Genomic DNA, 18,477 nt, shown 5'->3' with positions numbered 1-18,477 from the left:
TCCAAAACACTTTTTTTTTTTGAATAATATGGGATTTCACTATGCTGCCCAGGCTGGTCTCAAACTCCTGGCCTCAATCAGTCCTCCTGCATCAGCCTCCCAAGTAGCTGGGACTATAGGCACACATCATTGCACCTGGCTCACTTTCTTAATATAACAGGGCGTATACCTGATCACATCCCATGAGAGGAGGCAGATAGGCTGAGAACCATCAACCCCACCTTATAGAGATAAAAGGCTCCAGAGAACCTGATCTCTCTCTCTCTCTCTCTCTCTCACACACACACACACACGTATGTGTATGCACAATTAGTGGTATAGCTAATACCAATTCTTCTGATTATACATACAGCGTATTTTTAAAACACCATTTGCTTGCATGGTGCTCATTACACAAAAGGAGTTAATTATCTGTGGCTAAAAGTTCATGAAGTCTGCCTTGTTAAAAAGTCATCCACTCAGTCATCAAATACTTTGCTCTGCAAGGCTCTGAAATACGACTGCACTCTTTCTTCACCTTCCCAAAGTTTTTTTTTTTTTTTTTTTGAGACAGGGTCTCACTCTCTTGCCCAGGCTGGAGTGCAGTGGTGCTATCTCGGCTCACTGCAGCCTCGAACTTCCAAGGCTCAAGCGATCCTCCCACCTCAGCCCCCTAAGTAGCTGGGACTACAGGTACCACACCTTGCTAATTTTTTATATTTTTGTAGAGACAGGGTGTCACCATGTTGTCCACACTGGTCTCGAACTCCTGAGCTCAAGCAATCCACCCACCTTGGCCTCCTAAAGTGCTAGGAGCCAACTTTACCCCTTGCCTTCTGAAGGTGCTATGTTGAATGGACACTTAAAATAGAATCAGCAAAAGAAAAATAAAATCAGTGTCGGTCCAGGGCCCTATAGGTAGTTTGGTGGGATCCAAATCAAGTTATAGGCTTAAATGAACATCAAGAAGAAAGCTAACTGTAACCTGACTACAGCATTAGCCCAGAATTGTTCAGGAACTAAGGACCAGAGATACCAAACATATGCCACAAACAATTCATCAGAACCTTCTCTTTGAGCTACAGAGAAGACAAGGGTGAAAAGAGCAAGGGGCTTGCTGCAACCTTGGCTTCTCCCCTCTAGGGGGTCCACAAGGAGGTATGCGTCTCCAGACCCGGTACCATTTTGGGCAATGGACATTTTTGTCTTTATAAACACCACCCTCCACATGTGTTTTCTCTCTTTCCACTAGCTATCAGGAAACTTAGGAGTAAAGCTTTCTGCCCACTTATAAGAAGAATACAGTCTTATGAATGTGACTCCTCAATGCATCTTTTCTCTTGCCCTATTTCATACTTTCCCCAACTCATACCTTCATGGAAAAGGAAAAATCTTGGTTTTTTCCTTTGAAAATGCTCTGTTTTGAGCATTTCAAATTCACTGGTGAGGAATTAAGTAATGATCCTTAAGAAATCACAACAGTGGCTAAGATGAATATTGGAATACTGTTTACTATATGCCAGGCTTCATTCTAAGTTCTTTTTGCACTTCAACTCACTGACTCTCATTAACAGCCCTATGGACAGGAAAGCCCCAGAATGCCCTAAGTCCCACTCTATCCTAGAATGGGGCTCTACATGGTTTTTTTTTTGTTTCGAGACAGGGTCTCGCTCTGTTGCCCAGGCTGGAGTACAGTGGTGCAATGACAGCTCACTGCAGCCTCGACCTCACGGGCTCAAATGATCTTTCCACCTCAGCCTCCTGAGTAGCTGGGACCACAGGCATGCACCACCAGCACCCCTGGCTCATTTTTAAATTTTTTTTGTAGAAACAAAATCTCCCTATGTTGCCCAGGCTGGTTTTGAACTAATGGGCTCAAGCGATCCTCCCACCTCAGCCTCACATGGTGATGGGACAACAGGCGTGACCCACCATGCCCGGCCTCTCTACACTGCTCTGATCATACCATACTATTAAGACAAGACTTGGCGTACATCCCAAATACATGTACTATAAATTATGTATATATACTATTATAATAGAAAATACGCATTTTGAGAGGACTCTCTGAAGAGAGTGATTTGTCCTTCCCTGGGTTGCAGAGAAAATTAGACATAAGGGCATATGTCAAGTGCCTCAGGCATCATGAATGCTCAGGAATGTTTTCCTCCCCACACAACTGAAGAAAAATAAAGTAGCACTTAAAAAGCAAACATTTTTTAACCTCTGTATTTAGCTTAGTGGTTGACAGGAAGAATTTAAAGTTAAAACACTGGACCAATGAATTAAGGATCAAACAAGAAAGGAACATAATGGCCGCTCATAAAAGTGGATGAAAGGAAGAAGTGAATAGAAAAGGAAAAGCCCACTACTGTAGCGAGACTGCCTCCTGTGACTAAGAACTTTCCAAATTAGGTTTCACTGCTGCAGAGGAAGTCCGATCAGGAAAAGATCAGAGACAAGTCAAGGCAACGAGCGCAGAAGTCTGTAGGCCTCTTGGCTGACAGGTGGCGTCCCTCTCTTGTGCACCCACACCTCACACCCAGCAGGCATTCAAGCCACCAGGCCAGATTTTGGATTTTCCCAAGTGTGTAAGGGAAAGCCTGCACAATGAAACCGGCCTGACTTAAACCTTTCTGGCCAGAAATGCCAGACTGTACTTTTATTTCCACCCCTACCCAGCCCCGGCCACCTGCAAACTAACCAACCACAGAGAACAAAGTCCCTGGTTCACCTGCGGCCACAGCTTTTAACCTGAGGGGTCTAGTGAAGGCACTTAAGCCACCTTGCCTGGAATGCCAACAGAATGTCCCAGGTGGGACCCCCCGCCCCAACCCTGCACGGTAACCTTCAGCTTCAGGAGACTTCTGGCTTCTCCTTCTGCAACTGCCCAGCCCCATCCAATGCGCCACAGGGCCCTGCTCCCTCTCTGGCCTTGCTCTGGGAGCCCCGTATGCTGGCTTGTGACAGCCAGATCTCTGTACGAAATTTCTAGCTCAGTGCTCACCTGTGTTGCGCAAGGCATGCTCTGCTATGACATGCAGCAAGGCCAGGGGCCCGAGCAGCACATTCCCAGCCACATTCATCAGGCTCTTCAACTAAGGAAACACCTAAAGGAATGGCTGGGAGCAGGTGGTGCTGGGCAGGGAGGATGGGACCCACCACACTGCCCAACTGAGAAGAAGTCTCCAGAGACAAGTCTAAGGACTTAAATAACATGACATTTTCCAGAAAAAGCACAGTGTTTTGGTAAAGCCTCACATAACCTGTGCACAGACACTGGAGCTTCTCACACAGTCTAATGACCCTTTTCCAGACTTTGGAAAAGAGTTCGATTAGTGGTATCATTATGCACCCACAGCATACATCTTCCGTCAGAGGTATCAATCACTGTCATGTCTTAAATTCTTCTCAGTAATTCACAACTTGCTCAGACTCTCCACAGAACAGAAGACCATTTTGTAGTCCCACAAGTGGACAAGTTTTGACAATAGATGCTGTGCCTTATCTTTATTGTCCCAGTACTGAACATGCTTGCTCCTGGTACACAGTAGGCGCCAATAAATGCTTGCTACACCAATAGAACAGCCTGAAGAATCCAACTACAGTCTGAATAAAAGTACAGCAGGCTCTTTGCTGACTCAAATCATTGCCAAGAATTTCTTTCCCACATTAAGCATATTACCAAATTATATACATAAAGAAAAATTCTTCTCTTCACCCCAGAGATTTAAAAAAAAAGGCTTCTATAATTAAGGATGATTTTAAAAATTGCAGGCAATGTAGCAAAATGAATATTAACCCAGACTTGAAACAGTCTAAATAGTTATTACCAAATCAATTTCAAAGCATTTCAATTTAGTAGTGAGCAGGGCGATACAGGTGGCAACAAAGCAGTATTAGCATAAAATCAAAAGGGCAGGATTTACAACAAGTCAAAAAGGAAAATAAAGTACAATTAATTCATCTTTGTGTGCCTCTGCATCTGATTATCTCCCTTGGGGCACAAAGTCCAGGAAATAAAAGGTCTAAAGCTACCTCTGGAATCACTTTCATTTTATAAGCCTAGCAGGAGGTAGGAGAGAGTCAAAGGAAGATAAAAGTCAGCCCATGATAATTTTTAAAAAAATATCCTAAGCAACTAGGCAGAAAAATAAATATTATCAAACTCTAGCAAGATACTCTAGCAGGATACTAACCAGTTGTCTAATATTTTACTGCAAGCTACTTCTGCAGAAGTGTTTCTACGAAGGTATTCCCCTGTCTAAATGCATACCTGCCTCTCTGCTTCAAACTGAGCAAGAAGAAAACAAATGTAAGCATGAGGAAAGCAAAGGAAAGGCATTCAGAAGAGCTTGAATTCTGAGCACTTAATCACCCAGAAAGCCACCTAGCCAGGTGGAATGTGGCGGCTCATGCCTGCCAGCTCAGGTGCTGAGAGCTGGGCAGGTAGATGACACACCTGCTCTGTGTGGCAGACACACCCAGCTGGGGAGAGGCAGCCACTGTTCCCTCAGGGTCCCCTCCCTTCATGGAACTGTCCTAGCACTGTTTCTCCAAAGGAGGCCGATTCAGGACACTACAAAAATACTCCGGAGATTACATATCTCAACAGGTAAAGAAAGGCAGATTAAAAAGACGAATGGAGAGAGTGACTGACTTAACGGCCCCTCCCTCAGCCAGAATAAGTCCTTCCCCTCTGCACATCTATCATTAATGGATAGGAAGGATTTCTTTTTATTTTGATAGGAAAGCTGGGTTTTCTTCGTTTCTTCTCATCCAGGCTCTATCCTCTTTCTTCCTAAATGCAGAAATAGCCTATTTTCTTGAAACTAATATACACACTTAAAATTTTATCACGATATGTACATAAACACAAATTAAATTTATCTCAAAGCACTTTAAAACACATTTTCAGTGATGCTTTGTTTGAAAATCAGATTGGTTTTCACACATTCTAATGAAAACATACTTTATATTTCTTTCTAAACTGGGATTAATACAGCTTACAGTTTCCATTTGTAACAGTTGGAAGCAAGACATATTCAAAGGAATGTCACTAAGAAAAAATGTTTTCTCAGACAAGGAGGAAACACCTTTAAAAGCATACTCTGTAAAGTTTTTCTTTTCACAGTAAGTAACTGAAAGCTATTTTATGGTGATTGGGTACAGTTGGGTTTCACCTTGAGAAGATTTTCACATTGCAAATTTGAAAATCAGACACCAACTTGTAGGTAATGCCAATGATTTTAACATGTAAAGAGTAAAGAAGTTCACTTAAAAAAATAAAAAAGATAATCATAGGGAATTCAGTTAATCCCACTCAGCTTAGACAGTATTTCTACATGACAGAATTATTATACTTCTAAAGACATTTATGTCAGAAGAACTTGGACCTCCTGAAAGAGGATAAAGCGGGACTCCCCTCTGGATAACATAATACAGTTGAAACAAGGGGCAGGAGGGGTTTACTAAGCCCTGGCCTCCAGAGAGGAAGACTGGAGGCGGCCCAGTAAATTCTTGTACTGGTTACTAGCCTGCCCTTTCTCCTCCTAAGCAGTGGAAACAGAACACAGGCAGGGCACCCTGTGGCAGTCCCGATGAAAACACATACTTTATATTTCTTTCTAAACTGGGTGCCTGGGCATGTGGGAACACAAGCTTCCTGTCCCTGCATCTGCTGGACAAAAATATTTAGATTAAATATAACCAACATGATGCGAATCAACTTAAAGAGTAAAGAAAGGTCCAGGAATTTTAAAGGATGGTTTAGCACTGTCGGAAATTTCCCCAAACTGCTCTGAATAAACCATGTGAATACTGTACGTGGAACCCTGCTTTGAGCCCACAGCTGCCCAAAGCTTGCAAGGCCTCGGCAGCTGTGTGCACTTTGTAACAGTCCACCCCCAAAGCCTCTGCCATTCCAAACCCAGCTCTACTGGCTGACAAATATTAAACTACTTAAAATGGAAAATTAAATGGAAAGCCTCTTCCTGCCTTCTCCAGGCCCTATGTAATTGGGAGCATGGGTCCTCACCAGCCTGTTTTACAAGCCACTGTTAGGTCTTCCAAAGCAGGAAGCCAAGGTATCTCATCTTCATCTCCGCCCAACTAGGGTCATGGTGCTCTTGAATACTTCACTCTGTGAAACACTTACAATGCCCAAAAGCTGCCATTCCCAGGCTACACCTTATAAAAACAGGCATGCTCTTCAGATGGAAAAGGCACACCCCTACTCCAGCAATCACAGAACCACAACTGAGTCATAGATAACCTGCTCTGTGAAGAGGCAGTGGAACCTGCACACCCTGTATTGATTTAAAAGGAAGCTCTTCCCCTTTCTGTCCCCACCACTCCTGCCTCTTCAAAGACCTGTGGCTACAGTCTGCCTGGAGAGGAAATTCTTGTGTCTTTTCCTTCTCCTCCCTACCACACCTCCAGCGTGTCCCTTGGCAACAGGTTCTAATTCTGCATGTCACGGAAGGAGAGAGAACAGAGGAACGCTGTCAACAGCAGTGCCTCCCTCTCATCCCTCTACAGCCCTTGCAACCTGCAGGAAAACACAGTGGGAGGCATGGTCTCCAGAGCTGAGGTCTTCTGGATGAGAGGGACTTACCAGCCACTTCCTAATTCCTTCTGCTTTCACCTACAGTTGCCACTTTTCATGCTCAGCCGAGTTATGGGAACATGTTGGCTTGAGCAGAGGAAAAACACAGCTTCAATGTCATGAAATGTGCTACTCTGTCATCATGGCAGAGGTTACAACACAGACATTGAAAGGTTTGACAAAGCCCATGTGGAATGGGGATCCTGCATAGCTTCTTTATAAACTGAACGTTCCCTCTCCCGATGCAACTCGACACTGGCAACACTTCTCTTTCCTTAATTTCTCATTTCCAGCACCATGCTAGGAACCTAGTAGATAGCTGGATTAATGAGACCCCTGTTTATATCTGGAGAGAAAATTAAATAACAAAACAAGAACAAATACACTGAAGGGGAATATTGAGACACTATGGGGAACATGTAAGAGGGGTCTAATCAGTCAGCTACTGGGTAGGGCTGTATGAGATTAAGTATTAAGAACCACCTGCAGTTTAATCTTTCATTGACAACACAAAAAACCAAACCAGCACCATTTCTTTCCTCTGCTTAGAATACCTTAAAAATTGTGGCACTGTATCTCAATGAGAGAGAAAGAGAAATAAACGAATGGGTGGCTCTCAGTTATTAAAAGTTTGGGCCGGGCACAGCGGCTCATGCCTGTAATCACAGTACTTTGGGAGGCCAAGGTGGGAGGAATTCTTGAGGCCACAAATTTGAGACCAGCCTGGGTAACACAGTGAAATACGTTAAAATTTTTTTTAATGAGCTAAGTGTGGTGGCACATGCCTGTAGTCCCAACTACCCGGGAACCTGAGGTGGGAGGATTGCATTAGCCCAGAAGTTTGGCTGCAGTGAGCTACAATTGCACCACTGCACTCCAGCCTGGGCAACAGAGCAAAACCCTGTCTCAAGAAAAGTTTGTAACTGTCAAAGCAAAAAAAAAAAAAAAAAAAAAAAAATTTGGTTATAATCAAAGGCATGTAATGCCAATGGCCAGGATGTTCAAAAGAAAAAGCCTGTCAAAACAGTGCTGCAGTGGCCACATCCTTGAAGATAAACTATCTGCAGGAGACAAAATTTCAGAAGAACCGAGAATACTGTGAAGAAAGTCATCTGCTTATCTCAGAATAAATACCAAAGATCCATCTATGGTGGACAGCTCAGAAGAGATAGGGCGTAAGAACAGAAGTAACGCTAGGAAAAATTAGCTGAACTAGACTAAACAGCAGCTGGGGAAGCAGGGTAAGATGAGAATGGGGAATTAGCAGAACAAGCTCACTGGAAGGCCTTCAAGCTGAGTGAAAAGAATATAAATTTGCTACACAAAACTCAGCCCACCATTTATATGAAATGTTCAGAATAAGCTACAGAGACAGAAAGATTAATAGATTCCTGGTTGACTAGGACTGGGGAGCTTGGAGTAGGAAATAGAGTGTGCCTTCTAATGGTCACAAGGTTTCTTTTGGGGATAATGAAAATGTTCTAAAATCAGATAGTGGTGATAGTTGCACAACTTTTAAAATATACTAAAAACCATCAAATGGTTCAAATGAGTGAATACTATGGTATGTGAATTTCATCTTAATAAAGAATGAAGGTAAAATAAAACAAAAATCCATTAAAGATTCTGATTCAATTGAAAATTATGGCAAGAAGCCACCTTCCTTAAGCTGAGGGGCCCCTCTAGAAGCTATAGTGAGGTCTACACCAAAGAGCCCATAACCCAATCCCAGGAATCTCACAGACCTTCTGGGGCAATCTCCAAAGTGAAAACTGGATGAACCTGCTGCCTGGTTTTCCAAATTACACTTGAAATAAACTGCAGGTGACTAAAGAAAATAAGGAGCTCAAAGGTCGTTCATTCCATTTGATTACATATTAATGTGGAAGTGGCACTCAGTCCACAATAAAGCATAAACTATCCCTCAAAGACACGTGCATAACTCAGCAAAAGGGGAGTTAAATCTTTCAGAAGAGCTCTGCGTGAAACTGCAATATAATCTTGGAACAGAGGAAGGTCTGAACAATCCCCTCCAGGGGTCCCACCCATCTGTTACCTGAAAGGCACCAAGCTGGAGACCTGAGTCACACAGACACTGGAGCCCAGCTGCAGAAACATAAATGCAGTCTGTCTGGGATAGCATATAAAAATAAAGACTCTTAAATTCCATGGATGATTCTAATACAAACCTGGGACTGAAAACTACTGGATTAATCAAAATCCTTAATGATCTAGAGAAAGAAAGTGTGCAAAAAGGTAAATTCAATGTTGCTCAAGTCACCGGGCAAATCAGCCTAAGAGTCCGGACTGGAACCCAAGTCTCCTGACTCTTAGGCTTCAGGACAACCACACTTATTACGTGGGTGTAGGGGCTCAGGGAGGTCATCCTTAGAAAATTCTGGCCTCAAAACGCAGTCAGATCCCATGATAAGAAACCCTAGAAAACATACGCCTGAGCTATCATCAGGAAAATAAGTGACCTTGAGATTGGGATAAGACGACGTCTTAATATGCAGGAATTTCATTGCTCTGCTGTGTGCCCCAGTGGGACCTGATGCCCAACAAATGGAACTGAATATAGAAGAGCAATGATTTTTGCTTCACAGGCCAGATCTGATCTGGAATTCCTTTTTTTTTTTTTTTTAACAAATGAGCTGACTGTTACAAAGTAAACATCAAGGAATGTAAAAGCCAATGCTCCACTCTCTCAGCTATACATGGAGTCAGTGCTGCCTGCAAAGAACAGAGCAGGCGCTGGCAGACTGACCTTCACAGACCACGCTAAAACCCTCTGAGGAAGTGCCTGGTGAATGCTCTGGTTGATGAGCTTCGAGCCATTATGTTACCGAGCAGTGTGCTTCTTACCTATAATTCCACTGTCCTTGCTTTCCAGGGTGGAACTAGGGCTGCTAATGGTCTCACAGGGACTTTTGTTGGCTGCCGTCTTGCTGACACAGCTATTCAAGGTTGAGCAGGGGCTATCGGTGCTAGGAGATGCGGTGCTGCTTGTTAGTGTGGAGCAAGGACTGATGCCTTGACTCAGAGCTGTGCACTGCAAGACGAATGGAAGGAGGAGTTAGCACGGCTTACACAGGATGCTTCGACACATGCTTTTGTTTTTGTGCTAAAACAATAAAACTAAGAACAGGAAAACGGAAGTTTTAAAAAAAAAATCTAAAGAGATATGTGTGTATAGATATGGATTCATGGAGCTTTATCTATATAAATGTATATGTGGTCTTCCAAATTTTGAGAAAGCAGTATCTTTGCTCTGTTCCCCTCCTTTGTGATTTTCCTTTTTATTAAAAGGTCAGTCTTAGCAATAATTTAGTGAGGATGCACATTTGTACAACAGAAATGGCAAACAGGCAGACTTCCTTTCATTTGAAGTCTGCAGAAGACAAATGGGTTATTTGACCTCTGTACGGAAAACCTGGGAACTCTGTTTTTGTAATGTTTCACGAACACTGCAACCTGATTCAATTCCTCAAGATTTATGGGCTCTGCAATCAGGGGAAGGAGACTGGTGACCACTGCAGTCTCAATCAATGCATGACACCCTCCCTTGCAGTGTAGAGACCTTCACCAGGGTAGAAGCTCCATCCTGCATTGCTATTCAGATGCATACATCACATCTGGGAGGTGGCAGGGTGCATGCTGCTGCTCCCTTGGAGGGCAAGTGCTTTCCTGATAGATGGACCATTTGATCTCATCTTATTTTGTCTCTGCCTCATCTCCTATAAATCTTTTCCTCACCCCACTGACCCTCCAAAATCTCAACAGCTAAAAAAGCACAGGAAAGTGTATACCAAAGCAACCAGATGAGAAGAACGGTGCTATAAAGGTAAAAGTACTGGTAGCACTATGAAGGCATTCTTTTAGCCTCTTTAATTCATGTAGCCATTATTCTCTGGGTGGTGACTAGAAGGTTAATGTGGACATTTTCTTACGTTCTGCTTCTTTCTGCTTTTCCCCACCTCCCCACTGCAAAAACCCAGAACCAAACTGTTGAAATAAATTTCAATACACAACAGCCCAGAACTCATTTAACTGAACAATGGCTTCCCTGCTCAAGGAAAGGGAGAAGATGGTTATTGCTTCGTTCATCCTCTGAAGAGGTATGCAATGTAGTGTCTTCCTCGGGCATTACCATGGTTTCATTTTTGTCTTCAATGGTTATGTGTGTGGCACTTGGGATCCCTTCTCCCAGTAAAAATCCCAGCCTTGTCAACAGTTCTTGAGCTGCCGGCGAACAGCTCGGTTCATTATCGGCCTTTGCTTCTGGAACAAAGAAAGAAAACAATGAAGATGCCCCTCTGGGGAATTTCAGTATCGCATCTGGATGAGTTCACACTACAGCTGCTTTGTCTGGTGATTTTGTGTGTTTCTATAAAATGTGCACAAAGTTGGACAATGCAGCCTGTCCTCTAGCAATACATTCTAATTAAGGGACTGTGACAGGTTAAGGAAACAGTAAAACAAAAACTCCAAGTGCAAAGGGTGAGTGAGAAGAGCCCAGTGTTATCTGACGGCAATTCCTAATTCCGAGTCATGTGAAAACGGGTACTTCAGACATCAGCTTGGGTAAGAAAAGGGCCTATCTTTCATGTTACCCTCACAGAGTGCCGGGTGTCCAATGCCCACAGGAGGCTGAAATGAAGTAAAACCCTAGTGGCATGCTGGTAGAGACCCAGGCTATTTAGGTGTTGGAGTAAAACTGAAATCCAAGCTCTCATTAAATAAGCCAGGGGAACGACGTGGAAAATTTGGTGGAAAACTTCCTGTGCACATCCCACAGTAGTGAAAGTCAAAACCAGGATTTCGACTTGACGGTCAATCGTGAAGAATCCAAGTTGAAACAAAAATTTTAAATCACAGTGAAACTTGTCCCAAGAGACAGGACCCAGTACCACTGTTGCCCATGCAAAGATGTAGAAAAATCAAGCTGTATTCTCAGAATGCTGCACAGCAATGCTGGGAAAGCCCACCTTTTCTTGGGTTCTCCCTGAGGTTGGTCATCTGGTTTTTTTGTACTTAAGAGAATTTTATGGGTGGATTTGATTTAAATGTTGAGCTGTAGTTTAACCCTGTACCCAAAAAGCCCAAAGGCACTTAATTATGGCCAATAAATAAAACGATATTCACATCCTTCTAACACTTCTCTCACCTTCTAAAATCAGCATCCATCAGGGGATGAAAAATTTACAAAGCAAGCTGCTTACAAAGTTGTAACTTAACAATAAGTAACCTATGACATAGTCACTCAACATTTTGCTCTTTTTTATTAATTGTCTAGGTAACTGGACTCATATGAACCTATTTTGCTTAGATGTGAAAATCTGCAGATAATGGGTAAAGGTTTTAGGAAAAATAAAATGAGGAAACAACACAGTGATGTTGCCATTGAGCTACAACAGCACCAACAAAGATCAATGCTCACTTCGCCTTTTGTAAGGAACCACAAAAATCAAAGTAAGCAGAGCTTTTGCAAAGGCCATTTGGTTTATTGTCACTCACATATCAGTTTTGCAAGTCATGCACCCAGGATGGCAGCTACAAGGGAAACTACGCTGGCAGCATCTTCAAGAAAGGAAAAGCTTCCCACCCCTTGCTTACTGGTAAAAGCTCCTAATGTTTGGAGTAGGGAGAATGGTTTGCCAGCTTGGATGTTTTTTAGCTGCTCTGGAAAACTGCAGGGGTAAGGAAACCAAGGCTTGACTATTCTGGGTTAAAAGAGCCCTGATGCTTCTGGACCATGTGAGCCAAACATGAAGGGGCAGTGGCCCCAAGCCAACACAGGGAAAAGGAGCCACCCCAGGGCGGGTCGACCGCATGCCAAAGCCGCTCTACAGGAGGTCCCTTCCTACCTCAAAGCACATTTTGATTCTCAAGGTAGCTGGGCGTTTGGGAAAGGAGGGCGGGAACCAAACCAGATCAGCAGACAGAGGCACACCCAAGGGGTGAGGCCCTCAGAACAGGATGGCACCGCCCTCCCTCCGCCTCTGCCCCGGGCCCAGGCAGGGCAGCTACTTTATCTCAGGTGGCAGCTGGGCTGGAGGGAGGGAACAGGACGCAGATGGAAAGGGAAGAAGTGGGTGAGGGGGCAGATCTCCGCAGTTTCTCCACTCCACACCCTGCTTCCCTTTCGAAACAATCTCCACACTGCTCCCGATTGTGATTATGCCCCAGAATGTCTAGCTTCTGGTTCAACCTGAAACACTCTGTGTAGAGAGCCAGAAACGACTCCCATTTGGCAGCTGCCGTGGAGGCAGAGAGAGCAGCTGCAGGAGCTTGGCTCCACAGAATTCACCTCGACAACAAACAGGGCCATGCCTGCGGCTCACTTGGGACTGGCAGGAGGACCCTGATCCTATGTAGGTCCTATGTGCAGCAGGGGGACCGCAACACCCCAGCACAGTGGCTGCTGCCTCCACACTGTGTCTGCAAACAGATACTCCAGGATCTCAAGTGTTTCATTTTTTTTTTTTAATCCAAAAACAACGTACCATCCAACCCATTTCAGATAAATTGGGGAGCAGTGGCGATTCCAGCTTTAATGGTTGAGTTGAAAAGGGACACCTAGGCCAGGTGCGGTGGCTCACGCCTGTAATCCCAGCACTTTGGGAGGCCGAGGCGGGTGGATCATCTGAGGTCAGAAGTTTGAGAGCAGCCTGGCCAACATGGTGAAACCCCATCTCTATTAAAAATACAAAAATTAGCTGGGCGTAGTGGCAGATGCCTGTAATCCCAGCTACTCGGGAGGCTGAGGCAGGGGAATCACTTGAATCCGGGAGGCAGAGGTTGCAGTGAGCCGAGATTGTGCCACTGAACTCCAGCCTTGGCAACAGAGCAAGATTCTGTCTCCAAAAAAAAAAAAAAAAAAAAAAAGGAAAAGGGACACCCAAATTCATGATCAACTGTTCCCTTAACTGCACAACCTGGACTTTGCTGCTACCCAAGTTCTAAACCCTTACCCGGGGTTGGGATGAATGGACAGACGTTATTTTATTTACTTCATGTTTATATCCATTAAGGCACTGCAACTGTATTCTTCCAAAGGCTTCCCACCTGTCTTTTCATATTATTCTGTCTTCTAAAGTGTCATCCCAGTGATCATCCCCTTAAAAAGTCCCCTTCAGTCTGAATTCCTTAATCCAATGAAGCTGTCTGAATCTCTCCCTTCCCTAATGCACAGAGCCCTCTCTCACTGAACTTCCCACTCTGGGAGAAGGACCGCCTGGGAGAAGTGTCACTGAGCCATCTTGGGAGTGATGAGTTGCTTAGGAACTCACATGGACACGCTGTGAAATGGAAATACATGTCTACTTGCATAGCTGTTCACTGAATACTGAGATCTGAACAGCCAGATGGTTTTAAGCTAGTTACTACAAAAGCACCTCCAAGTCAAATTCAAACAGACCACTCTAAATAGCAAGTCTATTTTCATTCATGTAGTTAATATTAAATTGCTGATCAATAATGGGTGTACATTACCCAATACCAATGGGATGAGGGCTGGAGAGAAGACTTCACTTTTCATTTCACAGATTTAAATATCTGACGACTGTATGATGGCTATATTTGGAGATGAGAGAATGCCCTAGGAATCCATTAGGCAAGTGGAGAACAATACTCCCCCAAGCAGCACATTCATGGAACCCTCAGTATTACATAGCGTGAAAGGCTGACTGCATGGAGAAAGGTAAAGGGAAGTTCTTGAATCACTTCTGACTGCCTCTATTCAGCTACTCACCCCCTTGTGGACCACATATGGGGGCACAAATGCTAAGGAGCAGTCCACAAACTGACCAGCTCCCAACTGCCATCATAACTTTAAACCATCAGTGCCCTCTACAATCATCTTCTCATCTTCCGCCACTGTCTGGGAAGCCAGGGTGTTCTCAGTGCTAACCACCATCTAGACCCTTTTGGGTACTGAACCTCTCTCAACTGCACTTTCTTAGTGAGGGAAGTGGCCATACCCACCTCCTACAGGTTGTGAGGCTCAAAACCAATGTGTGTGAGAAACAGCTTATAAACCACAAGATGCTATAGAATTGGTCATTCTCTCTACCAACTTTAACACCAAGAGCCCACACTTCCTTGCGATTATTTTCTGGTTTCACAAGTTCATATCTATTTTCAAGTGTGCTTGTATGTCTTACGTAACTTTCTGTTCATAATTTTTCTGCCTCAAATAGGTTTTTGTAAACTCACTATTCCATGACAACAAACCCCCTCCTTTTTCTGCTTACCAAACCATCCCAATTTGGCCTGCACCTTACTGCTTTCATTTTCCATTCCAATCATTCTCTCTTGTTTAAAGCCAGGGGAGGAGTGCAGGTCCCTAGTGATCACCAAGTATTATCACTCCAGAGAAAAGTCTTTCCTCCATTCTCGTCCTCCTCAGACTCTAAAGAACACTGAGTACTGCTGACGACATTCGTCAGTTCACTATCATGTGACCTATCACCATGTGACCTCGAAGTTGACTTAATACCAAGTGTCCAAGATAGCACTTGTGAATCTAGTCTGCTAAATGAGACAGGCCCTTGGTTTGACATTAATCCTCTGCCTCTATCTATCCATGACCTGCTTCTCACTTATCCTCTTGCCTTCCATGACTCCTACTTACAAGTATTTTCCCTGTTTCTGTCTGCTCCTTCTCAGCCATTACCATTCCCTCCCTCCTTAGAGTTCCAAAAATAGTATTTAAAAAGGAACATTGGCCGGATGCGGTGGCTCACACCTGTAATCCCAGCACTTTGGGAGGCCGAGGCAGATGGATCACCTGAGTGATCAGATGTTCGAGTGGATCAGGAGTTTGAGAGCAGCCTGGCCAACATGGTGAAACCCTGTCTCTACTAAAAATACAAAAAAACTAACTGGGCATGGTAGCACGTGCCTGTAATCCCAGCTACTCCAGAGGTTGAGGCAGGAGAATCACCTGAACCCAGGAGGCGGAGGTCACAGTGAGCCAAGATTGTGCCACTGCACTCCAGCCTGAGAGACAGAGCGAGACTCCGTCTCAGAAAAATAAAAATAAAAAGGAACATCCATCCATGGACCTGCTCTGTTTCTGTCAATAATTTGTTGTTTCTGGTCTGCAATACCAAAACATAGTTATCATGCAGGTTACCTTCAAAATTTTCATGTCATCCACCCCATATTGAAATTATCACCAAACTTACTATTTCTCCATTCAAAATGCCTCCTGAATTAGCCTTTTCTTCTTCAGTCATCCATCACTCAACTTAAAGTCTTCATCCTCTTAAGTCTAGAGGACTATCAGAGTTTGGATCAATTTTCTAATCTCTATTTTTATTTTCTCCCTCTTTTCCTTCCTCTAGAGCCAGTAGGTTCTTAAGCTTTTTGGTCTCAGAATTCACTCTTAAAAACTGAGGACTGCAGGCTTAGGAGGGTTATGTCTATTGACATTTATCATACTAGATATTAAAACTAAGAATTTTTAAACTGTATGTTAGTTCATTTTAATGTTATAAAACTTCATGTTAACAATTATATTTTAATTAAAAAACTAATTTTTAACTTATGGGTACATAGGTAAAAAGCTGTACTTTTGATTTTAAAGATTAGTTAAGAAGAATGGCATTGTTTTTACAATTTTACAAACTTTAATGTGCAATTAAATAGAGGACAGCTGGATTTGCATAACTTCTTCTGCATTCAATCTGTGGGGATCAGTTCTTTTGGTTGAAGCATGTGAAGAACTGCAGCCTCAGACAGATACATAATTGGGAAAGACAGGAGTCTTTTTAGTTAATTATAGATATTCTTCTCTGATACCCAGCCAAAACTTGACAATCAGCAATTTCCCCCTTTTTTTTTTTTTTTTTTTTTTTTTTTTTTTTTTTTTTTTGAGACAGGGTCTCGCTATGTTACTCAGGCTGGTTATGAACTCCTGGGGCTCAAGCAATCCTCCTGCCTCAGCCTCCCCAAGTGCTGGAAACAGCAATTTCTTAAAGGTAAGTTCCACTGTTGACTCAATCTGCATCGATGAATTTTTTGTACTGTTACAGTAAGATCCAATGGTCTGTTTTATACTGTAAATGGATCTTTTACCCATGCAAGACTGTGTAACATTATGCATTGGGTCATTTGGAAAATAATGGTTTTACAGATTTTGCAAATGTTGACAAATGTTATCACATAATATCAAAACATCACATTACGAGAGATCTCAATTGAAAAGTCTTGGGAAACCATCAAGCTCAATGTGACAGGTGTAAAATTTCCCAAAAAACCTAATTTTCATTTGAAATGTCAAGTTTTATTATGGGCAACTAATCCTGTCAGAGTTGGTTTTTTGTTTTTTTTTGTTTTGTTTTGTTTTTTGTTTTTTTGAGACAGAGTCTCGCTCTGTGGCCCAGGCTGGAGTGCAGTGGTGCAATCTTGGCTCACAGCAACCTCCAACTCCTGGGTTCCAGCAATTCTCCTGCCTCAGCCTCCCGAGTAGCTGGGATTACAGGTGCCCACCACCATGCCCAGTTAGTTTTGTATTTTTAGTAGAGACAGGGTTTCACCATGTTGGCCAGGCTGGTCTCAAACTCCTGACCTCAGGCAATCCGCCCGCCTTGGCCTCCCAAAGTGCTAGGATTACAGGTGTCAGCCACCGCGCCTGGCCTTTTTTTTTTTTTTTCAATTGAAGTGCCAGGCTAATTTCATTCCTGTTGAAGAAAAAGTGTGCCAAATACCTACTTCAGAATAACCATGGGTTGTCAGTCATTCTTTCAAATAAAAACAATATTCCATTTTAAAAGTAGCGAGTTCAGCTTGCAATTCAATCATACAAGTGCTCTGCCTCAAGAAAACCATCAGACTTCCGAGCATGCAGAAGGGCTTTACTCAGACTTCCCACTTCATCACACAGAATATTAAAAAGATGGGTCTCCAAGGGTCAAGATTTAATAACATTACTTTTAGTGCTTCATCAAGGACATTCTTCAGTGAATTATTTGTGAAGCCAGCACTTGGCAGTGAAGAACACCAGGACTACCAGTGTAGCCAGTGCCTTGACATATACTAAGGTATCAGAAGTTTTACCGACAATTGCTTTTGCAGCATCAGTGCAAATGTCAACAAAGGGAAATGTAAATACCTTCTCCGTATTATTACAAAAGGGTTTTGTACTATTATAAAGAGTTTTGACATCACAAACCCCTGAAAGTGTCTTGGGCACTAGAAGTCCACAGCCTACACTGTCAGAACCTCTGAATTAAGTCTACAACTGTGTTAAATAAAAACCACAGCTGCACACATCTCTCATCCTAGTAACTGATCTCCCATCTTTATCTGTTTAATTTGGGGGTAAAAGAGGGCTCTCTATTCTCACCAATTCCATTTCCTTATCACATACCTATAACTTCAACTCACAGACCTTCACAAGTCTCCTGAAACAGCCCTGTTAAGCACATTAATTTTTCTTTTTCCTTTTTTGTAGTACACCTTCTCTTTTGATTTTCCTGTAGATCTACGGCCTTGCAAGCACTCTGTCCTGCAAGGTGTAAAGTGGCAATTGTTGTAAGAGACACACAGAGGGAAAAATCCATGATTACCAGAATACTGTGGTCTTGTGTGGTCTTTTCCTGTCCCTCTTGCTGGTGCTCCTTGCACCTTAGTCCCAGCTCACAAATGAAATACCAGTTTCTCAGCCCTCTTTTGTCAACGACCTGTTTCCCTACTGTAACTTGCCTAGTCTCATAGCATTACTTCCAAGCAAATGGCTGACCAGTTTATATCCTGAGCTCTTTCTTGATACCCAGTTTGATTTTCCAACTGGTGGCTGGACACTTGCGAAGATGTTCCACCAGCACTTTGAAGTCTACATGCCTGAAACTGAACTCAAACCAAAACACAGTCCCTGCTCCTCC

At 43.2% G+C, this 18,477-nt stretch overlaps 1 protein-coding gene across 7 annotated transcripts in view; it reads right to left on the bottom strand.

The window, feature by feature from the left end:
* TANC1 (tetratricopeptide repeat, ankyrin repeat and coiled-coil containing 1) overlaps positions 1-18,477 on the bottom strand; it is a 263,697-nt gene that overhangs the window by 72,664 nt on the left and 172,556 nt on the right. For 4 of the 7 annotated variants that reach the window (XM_055108612.2, XM_055108615.2, XM_055108614.2 and 1 more), the window contains 2 exons: positions 10,737-10,867; positions 9,452-9,638 (listed from right to left, as the gene is read on the bottom strand). The exons of the other annotated variants lie outside the window; for them this stretch is intronic. In XM_055108612.2, the coding sequence (XP_054964587.1) occupies positions 9,452-9,638; positions 10,737-10,867 (318 nt within the window). The remainder of the gene's footprint in view (positions 1-9,451; positions 9,639-10,736; positions 10,868-18,477) is intronic. 7 annotated transcript variants of the gene reach the window in all.

The sequence above is a fragment of the Pan paniscus genome, chromosome 13, assembly GCF_029289425.2.
Source record: "Pan paniscus chromosome 13, NHGRI_mPanPan1-v2.0_pri, whole genome shotgun sequence".
In the NCBI taxonomy this organism is placed as follows: domain Eukaryota; kingdom Metazoa; phylum Chordata; class Mammalia; order Primates; family Hominidae; genus Pan; species Pan paniscus.
The sequence above is the reverse complement of the archived record's forward strand: the minus strand, read 5'-3'. Positions and strand labels throughout refer to the sequence as shown.